The sequence below is a fragment of the Penaeus chinensis genome, chromosome 40, assembly GCF_019202785.1.
Source record: "Penaeus chinensis breed Huanghai No. 1 chromosome 40, ASM1920278v2, whole genome shotgun sequence".
Taxonomy (NCBI): domain Eukaryota; kingdom Metazoa; phylum Arthropoda; class Malacostraca; order Decapoda; family Penaeidae; genus Penaeus; species Penaeus chinensis.
The window spans coordinates 27081198-27091197 of record NC_061858.1 but is presented as its reverse complement, the minus strand read 5'-3'; the positions used below and the strand labels follow the sequence as shown (position 1 = coordinate 27091197).

The following is a 10000-nucleotide window of genomic DNA, read 5'->3' as shown; positions in this document are numbered from 1 at the left end:
GCGACGTGAACCTCCCATCACACGGAACTGACTACGCAATGAAGGCGGTAGTCGGTCATAAGTCCGCTGACAAGGAGAGACAAGCACAAGCACATCTGGTTTAGATCTTTTATATATTTTCTTGATAAAAAAAAAAAAAAAAAGAGGAAATGAGTCAGTCTCAAAAAAAAAAAAGAAAAAAAAAAAGTGGAATACCTAGAATAATTACTCTTTTAAATGTCAAATTCAAAAGAAAAAAAAAAACAAATGAAAATTAAAGAAAAAAATCGTATAGATCTTGCTTTTGAAGAATTGTCTTTCAGATCTATAGAGTGCATTTACCCAAAAGGGCTTCAAAAAAATGGAAGGACCTTCTACATACAAAAGGCAATAGTGAATTTATTTGGCAATTTTTTTTTTCACTGAATCAACTGTATTGTAAGCTGATGAATTACAGTATGACTGCTGAAAAGTAGATAACAAATTATCAATTGCATACTCTACAATGTAACAAAGCAAAAGGGCCTGAAGTAGAATAGGTATGAATGAGAATAAATAATTCCACAATGGAATATGTGCAACTAATGTTCTGAAATTCCACGATCACGGAATATGTTCAGAATATATCACTATTGTCTAAAGAAAATAATTTGACTATTCCTACTATATCTATTTGGAAACTAACAGTTTACCTGATGAACATTTTAAAAGAAGAGTAATGATGATAATATATACATTGTCTAAATGCCAATTTGCTCAGCTGTATTGAATATTTTAAGCCTAACAGTATTATGTACAACTAAATACTGATGAAACACTGTTCATAAAACATAGGAAAAGACATTTTTTTTTTTTTCAAAGAATAAACATAACATGAAATTTTAATACTATAAATTCATGAAAATGAAGGTATTTGTGTGTGAAAATAATTAATGAATTTGGTGTGTGTACCTGAAAAGTTGAAATTATTTAAAAATGAATTTCTCTTGACAAACTTGACATAAGAATGAAAATTAAAAAAAAAAAAAAAAAAAAAAAAAAAAAAAAAAAAAATGCATACAAGATTAATTAAAAAGGCAAGGGAATTTGTAAAGTCAGATCTGGAATGGAAATAAATTTTGAATTATATAAGCTTGGATTACTTTTAATGACTAACCCATTTACTGTGTCAAGAGAAAGTTGGGTTTTGAGCTGATGATTAGGATTATTAACTGGGAGAGAATATCCAAGTGCTCTCTCTACACACACACACACACACACACACACACACACACACACACACGCACACACACACACACCCACACGCACACACACACACCCACACCCACACGCACACCCACACCCACACCCACACGCACACACACATACACACACACACACACACCCACACGCACACACACACCCACACCCACACACATACACACACCCACACGCACACCCACACCCACACACATACACACACCCACACGCACACACGCACACACACACACACACACACACACACACACACACACACACACACACACACACACACACACACACACACACACCCACGCACACACACACACACACACACACGTGTGCGCGCATGCGCACGCATACACATTGATACATACTGTAGACACTCACAGATGAATGCATATATGTATGCAGATGCGTGCACACACACACACACACACACACACACACACACACACACACACACACACACACACACACACACGCACACACACACGCACACACACACACACACACACACACACACACACACACACACACACACACCCACGCACACACACACACACACACACGTGTGCGCGCATGCGCACGCATACACATTGATACATACTGTAGACACTCACAGATGAATGCATATATGTATGCAGATGCGTGCACACACACACACACACACACACACACACACACACACACACACACACACCCACGCACACACACACACACACACACGTGTGCGCGCATGCGCACGCATACACATTGATACATACTGTAGACACTCACAGATGAATGCATATATGTATGCAGATGCGTGCACACACACACACACACACACACACACACACACACACACACACACACACACACACACACACACACACACACACACACACACACACACGCACACACACACGCACACACACACACACACACACACACACACACACACACACACACACACACCCACGCACACACACACACACACACGTGTGCGCGCATGCGCACGCATACACATTGATACATACTGTAGACACTCACAGATGAATGCATATATGTATGCAGATGCGTGCACACACACACACACACACACACACACACACACACACACACACACACACACGCGCATGCACTCACGCACACACACATACACAGAGTACTAATAATATCAAATTTTCTTTCTCCCAGCTGATAAAAATTAGACAAATCAGAACAAAGTAAATGGGTTGGTATTTGCAATTTTATAATCCAAAATACTTTTGGATTAAACCAAAGAAAAAGAAGAGGAGGAAGAAGAGGAGGAAGAAGAAGAAGAAGAAGAAGAAGAAGAAGAAGGGAAAAAAAATGAAATTGGAAATTAAAAGTATAAATGGAAGGAAGAGAGAAAAGAGAAGGAGAGGGAGCTGGAGAAGGAGAAGACTATGGCTGTCAAAAGGAACCAGAATTTCAGAAAAATAATTAGAAACACTACAAGCCTGGAAGAAAGATTTAACTTCATGCAATTTTATGAAGTTTTGTTCTGATTTAAGCTTAGTATTTAGTATTCATTTCTCAGCACTAAAATAACATGCAAAGTAATCACTATTTATCTTAAAAATTACAAAAAAAAAAAGTTTATCAAAAAATTCATCAAGCAAGTCAATAGAAGATTACTAACTGCAAATAAAAACTATGGATTAGCTAGGTCATATCAGCATATACAAGTTTTAGCTAAAGGTACAGAGAGGAAAAATGCTCCACCCTCTTTCACAATCTGTCTGAATTAAGTGCCCATTTCTGCCTGACAGGTTACACGAAGTAGGAGTGGCGAGGAGAGAAGAGAAACTGCGTGACAGGGGAGAGGATGGGGGGAAGGTGGGCCAGGGAATCACAGGAGGAGGTTCTAAACAGGGACTTTTTCCTCTAATTACTCTAATTCTGATAATAATATGTGGATCGCCCTTTTTGGCAAGCAATAACACATTGAGATATTTGGCTTTATAAAACTGATGACTGTTGCCTTATCCATTTCAAGGAGGTAGGGTTTCTTACACCCTCTCCTTATACAAATCTCCAGTATTTCACTACTAAAGGTAATTTTTGTTGGGAAGTCACTTTACTTGTAGGGAGGCAATCCTAATTTGGGAACATGTCACTGTGCTTCCAATCACTCTATACTTTTTACCCTAAGTAACCTGAAGAGACAAACTTTGGGAGAATGGATCATTTTTTCCCTGTGACTGTACATCATACATATATAAAGGCATCTATATTTACCTGTCTATCTATCTATCTATCTATCTGTCTACTTAGCTATCTATCTATATACACACATGTATGCGCATTTATGCATACACATGTTGAATAATATAATATTAGTTTGTTTATTGAATTCTATACTATGTGGGTGTATGTACATTGCAATCAAGCACACACACACAGGCACATGCGCACAGACACACACACACACACACACACACACAGGCACATGCGCACAGACACACACACGCACATATGCACATGCACACGCACACACACACACACACACACACACACACACACACACACACACACACACACACACACACACACACACACACACACACACACACACACACACACATACAAACAAACACACACATACACACACACATATATAATATATATATATATATATATAAATATATATATATATATATATACACATATATATATATATATATATATATATATATATATATATATATATATATATATATATATATATATATATACACATATACATATACATACACATACATATATTTATAAAACAAACAAACAAACAAACAAACATACATACATACAAACACACACACACACACATATATAATATTATATATATGTGTGTGTGTGTGTATATATATATATATATATATATATATATATATATATATATATATATATATATATATAATACACACACACACACACACACACACACACACACACACACACACACACCCTGTAGCCTCCACCAAAGAAATGTCCAGAAGATTTCAAAGTGAAGATAAATAGGACTAATATCTAGCACTGCATTTTCTTCCGTTTACGTTTTCATTTGAATACCTCGAATTATGATGATTTAGATAATTAGCCCCTGATCATAATTAATGATCAGTCTTTTGGACACAGTGATGTACTTACAGAAAAATAAAATGAATTCCATACGTATCTTTTTTCCAAACTAAAATTTTGAAGGGAACATAGATAGATCAGACTGTTACTCCGGAAATTCACAAAAGAGTATCCTGAGAAAATTATGCTTACACATATGCTGTAGTGTGTGCAAGGCAAACCCGTTTATGAACTTCTAGTAATGAATCAGCCAGTATTAACACCACCGCAAATTAGAGCTTTTCATTCAGTGCTGTTATGTTCTGTTCTTGGACTTCTCTTGGCTTAGGTATACTATTGGCTTTACTTGATTGCAAGGCATGTGTTTTAAAATTCATATAGTCTGCCTGGCTACAGCTATGTGAAATTAAATCACTGTTCTGTGTTACTCAAAGCATACAAATCATTATGCATTTAGGATGTTTTTCTGCAAATCAAGAGTTGAAAAATATAACAAAGAATGAAACAAGCCACTATGGCAAACATAAACATGTTTCCTCTGAGATTACAAATGTATGTTCCTAAAAATTCAATGGCCAAGATAAGAAATGTAATTGTTTGGCTGTGAAAATCTTCACAGATGCACATAGTATAAGACACAACACTGCTCCTACTTTTGTTTGACAACTCATAATGCAATGTTTGCCACCTGTGACAATATAGGTATGACATGGTTTCCATTGTAACTAATCAGTTGTAATCATAAATCAGCCAAAAATGGGAACACAGTTGTCTCTTATCTGCACATCAAAACATCTTAGATAATTTTTTCCAATAGTAAGACATCTATTAAATTGTAAACTATCACCTATGTCCTATTCCCCAATTCCCACCACACAATTACTATTCATATTCAAAATTTCCAGAGGACTAAAGACAAATCTGTTGATCTTCTTACCTTAATTTCTGAATCTACTACCCCTGTTGACACCCTTGGATGAGTGCCTATATTATGGAGTGATTCAGTCATTGACATTCGTACTCTGCGCACATCTGCAGCCACAGCTGAGCTACGGTTGCGGTACTCTCGTATTTGGTCGCGGTATTGAGCAATCTAGAAAGATAGGTAATTATATCTTCATTCTTCAGGAGGTCTTTTTAAATAGTTATAAAAAACATATCAAAATATCAAATTCTATATCTTTGTGAAAACAACACAGCACCACAGAAATTTAATCCTTGACCCAGTGGTAAATACTCTGAATGAAGTAAAATTAAAATGCATATAACAAAAACCATTTCACTTGGAAGTACAAGAAGAAAAAGTCAAAGAAAAGCCAACCTGCTGTTCCAGTGAATGGATCCTCAGTTCGCAGCGCTCCTTCTCCTGTCGCAGGACCTCCAGCTGGTTGGTTAAGCGGCGGATCTTTTCGCTGTCAACCTGGCGTTCCCGTCTGTGATCACTGCTCATTTCTAGTGTCTGCAGATGTTTGACAATATTATCATATTAATAGAGTTACATTACTTTCTAAAATTACTAACTAATAGTGCAAAGCTTCGCTCAGACATTTTTGACCCTTTTGAATTAATTAATAAGATTTTTCTCCCTGAGAGAGGGGAAGAATCTCTTTTTATGAGACAAGAAGAATAAGTTGTTAAAATACATAAGTCTGATGAGCACCAGAAAGAAATTAATGTACCCCATTCAAATGACAATAATACTTATTAGATTACCAATCTTTTCATAAAGAGAAGTAATGAGCATTATCGTACACAGATAATCATCCTCCACAAAACCAAATATCAAATTGACATACTTCCTTCAGGTGTTTTTGCTGCAACTCTGTCTTCAGTGTTTCCAAGTCATCAATTTTCCGTCGCAGTTCGAGGTTCTCAATCCGCATAGCACTGATGTTTGAGTCCTCCATGCCACCCAAGCCTTCTGAGCGTCGGTCGCGCCGGTCGTCATACTGGGTATGAAATATCAACTTAGGAGCATCTTCCCATTGTGCGACGATATCAGCAACAGGGAACCACTTATTTTGAAAATGAAACTACATGTCTTTCTTTGCACTGTATCCTTCTTACAAAATAAAATGAAAAAGTATTATATGCTTTTGATTACTGTGATTTAAATACAACTGCAAGGAAGGAATCAGCAAAGAGGTTCTACTGGTCAATGAAGCTATTATAATAGACAGTGAGGACAAATAAGAGCATACACACAGCTAACTACAAGCTACTACACACAAATAGAAGCAAAAAGCATTCCTACCTTATCCAAGATCTTCTTAAGGTCAGACTTATCCTTGTCAAATCTATAATCAGACTTTTCAAGGTCATGTTTTTCAGCTTCACTCACAGCTAACTTCCTCTGTTGGTTAAGAAGGTGTGTGAGGAGGATCGAGAAGCTTTTTATACGGTCAATAGGCTACGGTCTACTACACAACTGTCTAATTCATTGTACAAAGCTGGATTCAAATACAAACACAAAATGGCCAGTAATTTTCCTCATATATATACACACAGCATTGGATCTTTTCTGTGTAAGTAGTATTTTCTGTCTGAATTATATAAACTCTAAACAGAGCTTGCATGTCACCTCTCAGCATGCTGTTCACTGCTTTCAGCAACCTATCAATCTTACAGTAAATGAATTGACTATCCTTAGTATCAATCTATACAAAGCATCACTAATGACAAAAATAAAATCAAATAAAATACACAGGTGCATTGATAGACATAAAACTAAAAAGCCTGCACATGTCTGCATGTTGTCATATATGCAGATACACTTGAAGTGCCAAATACAAGCTTTTAACATTTACAGACAGACAAATACAGTGACATAAGTGCAAATTCAATAATCAGCTATAAACCAAAATATACTGAGGATATAAATTATAAAACAATAGATAAATGTAACATCAGACACATCCTAAGAAAAAATACAAATAGCATGTTGTTGTCTATTAGTCTCAAAAACTCATTTAGAAATATCCAAAACTCTACACTGTAAAATTGTGTAAATGTAGAACAGTATGATAAGCTTTCTTTCCTATAGCTTGTAAAATATGATTTAGCATAAGTAGTCTAAAGGGAGAGAAAGGAAGTTGTTAGAATATGTAAGAAGTTAGCTTTGGCAGCACTCCAGGATCATTTATTATACTATCTGTTCCGTGAAGGCTATTTTACCAGCAGAGACCTGCATTAATTAATTTATGCCTGCTCCCCTTAAAGTCTCAAGCTAGTTATTACTTGTGTATCATTTGATAAAAATATGTTAGATAAAAGAATATAGATATTCAAGAATTTAGGGTACCAAAAGCTTGTCATATATATGCCATATACTAGCACTAAATAGAATAAAAAAAAATTAACAGCAAACAAATTATCTTCCAGCAAACATCAGCACTATGAAAATATGGTTATGTACATACAATCTTCTAAAAAACATCAGAGGAAATAACTTAAATAAATTATGCCACTTGTTCAAAATTATCAATCTTCATAAGTCTATAGAGGAAACATTGTAATAGCATCAATATCTGACTGTTTTAGCTGCACTGTGGTATTATGAAACGTAAAAAGATTGACTTTAAAATGGATAAGGTATGAAATGTACATGACAAAAACTGAAAAGGAAAGAGTGAAAAAGTTACTGATTGTACATAGATGACATCCTTACTGTATAAGTATATTATCTCAAAGAACTACATATAGAAGAAATAATAATCTAAATAATGATGATCCATCAAAAACTTTGATTCTTCAGGTTGAAAGTCTACCGACAATCACTGTATAAGCTTGTTATCACTGCCACAAAAAGACAAAATACTGAATGAAATATTAGCATTTTTTTTCTGGTCACTGAATCTCCCAGCATCACGACTCCTTACAACAGCATGACATTTACAGTTTGATTTAGCATGATCTTTCCATCTTATTTTATATGGAATCAATATTTTCCTGTAAACTTTATAGAATTAGATACATGTTATATTAAATTCACTTGCATTTTATCATATAGAATTCTAGATTAAGGTGGCATAACCTTACAAAACTGACGAGTAAATTTTAAAATTCTGAAAAAAATTATATGAATTCGTTGTCCACATATGCAACCAAACTCAAGCGTTGATAGACACACGCCACACTCCTTCCTGTTTAAAAGACCTGGTATTTAAAGGGTCCCTCCCCTCTGAATTCCCCTTGTTTTACAATATGCCTTATATCTGTTGTATTTTATTGTTTACTTGTAAAATAGCAGCAGATAGTCATGTATCTCGTGTCAGAAAATGATGTCATTAGGAGGAAGAACGAGGTACTGGGTGTTTTCCCCCCTTAATATCCCCTAATCTCCAAACACATTACTAAATAAAAGGGTTCCCCAGTTGGTGTCTCTCTCTCTTTTAATGGAAATACAAAGACAACACTCACCTCCAATTCGGCAAGATGTGAACGGAGCTCTGACTTTTCTTGCTCTAATCGAGTCACCTTTGAGATGAGCTCATCTGTTGCAGATGATCGCTCGCCAAGGTTCTGTAGAAATTCACATGTTAGTTCACCATCATAAATTTCATATAGCAAGAGGTGTTATTTTAGCACGAAAAAGTAAACTGTATTTGACATGCTGTATGGACCAGACTGCATTATTTGTTCACGGACAACATATTCTCTATGTATATGCAATTTATTTTTATGGTGTCTGAACAAAACTTCCCAGCCTGTACACCTGAAGTAATCAACTAAATAAATATATCTACTAGTTATCACACCTTCATTTAGAATAGAAGATTGTTTTGATGGAGCAAGGATTCAGCTTTTTTTTGGTACTAATCTGTGTCAAGTTATTCCAGTTATGATGACTTCAATTTGTGTCAGTGGTACAAAGTATGCAGTCTGGACTAACAATATTTATAGAATTTAGCATACAACAGCTGTTATAAAAGGTGTGGAGACAAACACACACACATTCACACAAATGTACAGATAGAAAATTAACCCTTGAAATTCTTATTTCAAAGACATTTAATACCTAGTACCTAGAGATGTACATGAGTTTCAAGGATTTCTAAAATATAACTTTAATATGTTCCTTCACAAAGCAATAAGACCCATTACAAATTATATAAGTATTATCTTTTCTATCTCAAAATCATTAAAGCCTTTAGTTCCAGAAACATATGCAGTAATTACACTTATTGGCATTCCTGAAACTGTGAACATTATCTGCTGACTTCAGTTGAAATTTTCATTCAGTTTTTATGTATGCTTTTTCCATTTTTCCTAAACTTATTTTTTTGGTATATCGAGGGATTAGAGTAAGAGCACAGGCTTTTTACCATTCTTTAATTTAATCAGGTGTTTAAATTTTGTACCTCCTTCAATTTTTGCAAAGGGAAAGAGTGGCATATGGCAACTTCCATTTCCTTCAATTAATTTTGATAACAGCAGATATTCTTAGGATCTAATGTAATGTTCATTTAATTTTGCTAACATCAAGTTTCCCTCCTTTATGCCTAGTTCACTTGACTGGTTCTGCTCACATTTTTCTAGTCTGAAACATAATAAAAAGTTACCAATATAGTATTACTTTCTCTTTATTTTTCATATAATTTAATCTGTAAATGATAAAACGTACCGACTATACTATCTTATGAAATGTATAAAATTCTTTAACCACAAAAACAGTGGTACGAATCATTCAAAG

At 35.1% G+C, this 10000-nt stretch overlaps 1 protein-coding gene across 1 annotated transcript in view; it reads right to left on the bottom strand.

Annotated features, from left to right (window-relative positions):
• Positions 1-10000, bottom strand: part of LOC125047171 (rootletin-like) — a 118752-nt gene that overhangs the window by 2691 nt on the left and 106061 nt on the right. The window contains exons 32-37 of the mRNA XM_047645289.1: positions 8728-8829; positions 6563-6661; positions 6105-6257; positions 5630-5767; positions 5246-5401; positions 1-66 (exon numbers count right to left, since the gene is read on the bottom strand). The exon at positions 1-66 is cut by the window's left edge and continues 58 nt beyond it. Of these exons, the coding sequence (XP_047501245.1) occupies positions 1-66; positions 5246-5401; positions 5630-5767; positions 6105-6257; positions 6563-6661; positions 8728-8829 (714 nt within the window). The remainder of the gene's footprint in view (positions 67-5245; positions 5402-5629; positions 5768-6104; positions 6258-6562; positions 6662-8727; positions 8830-10000) is intronic.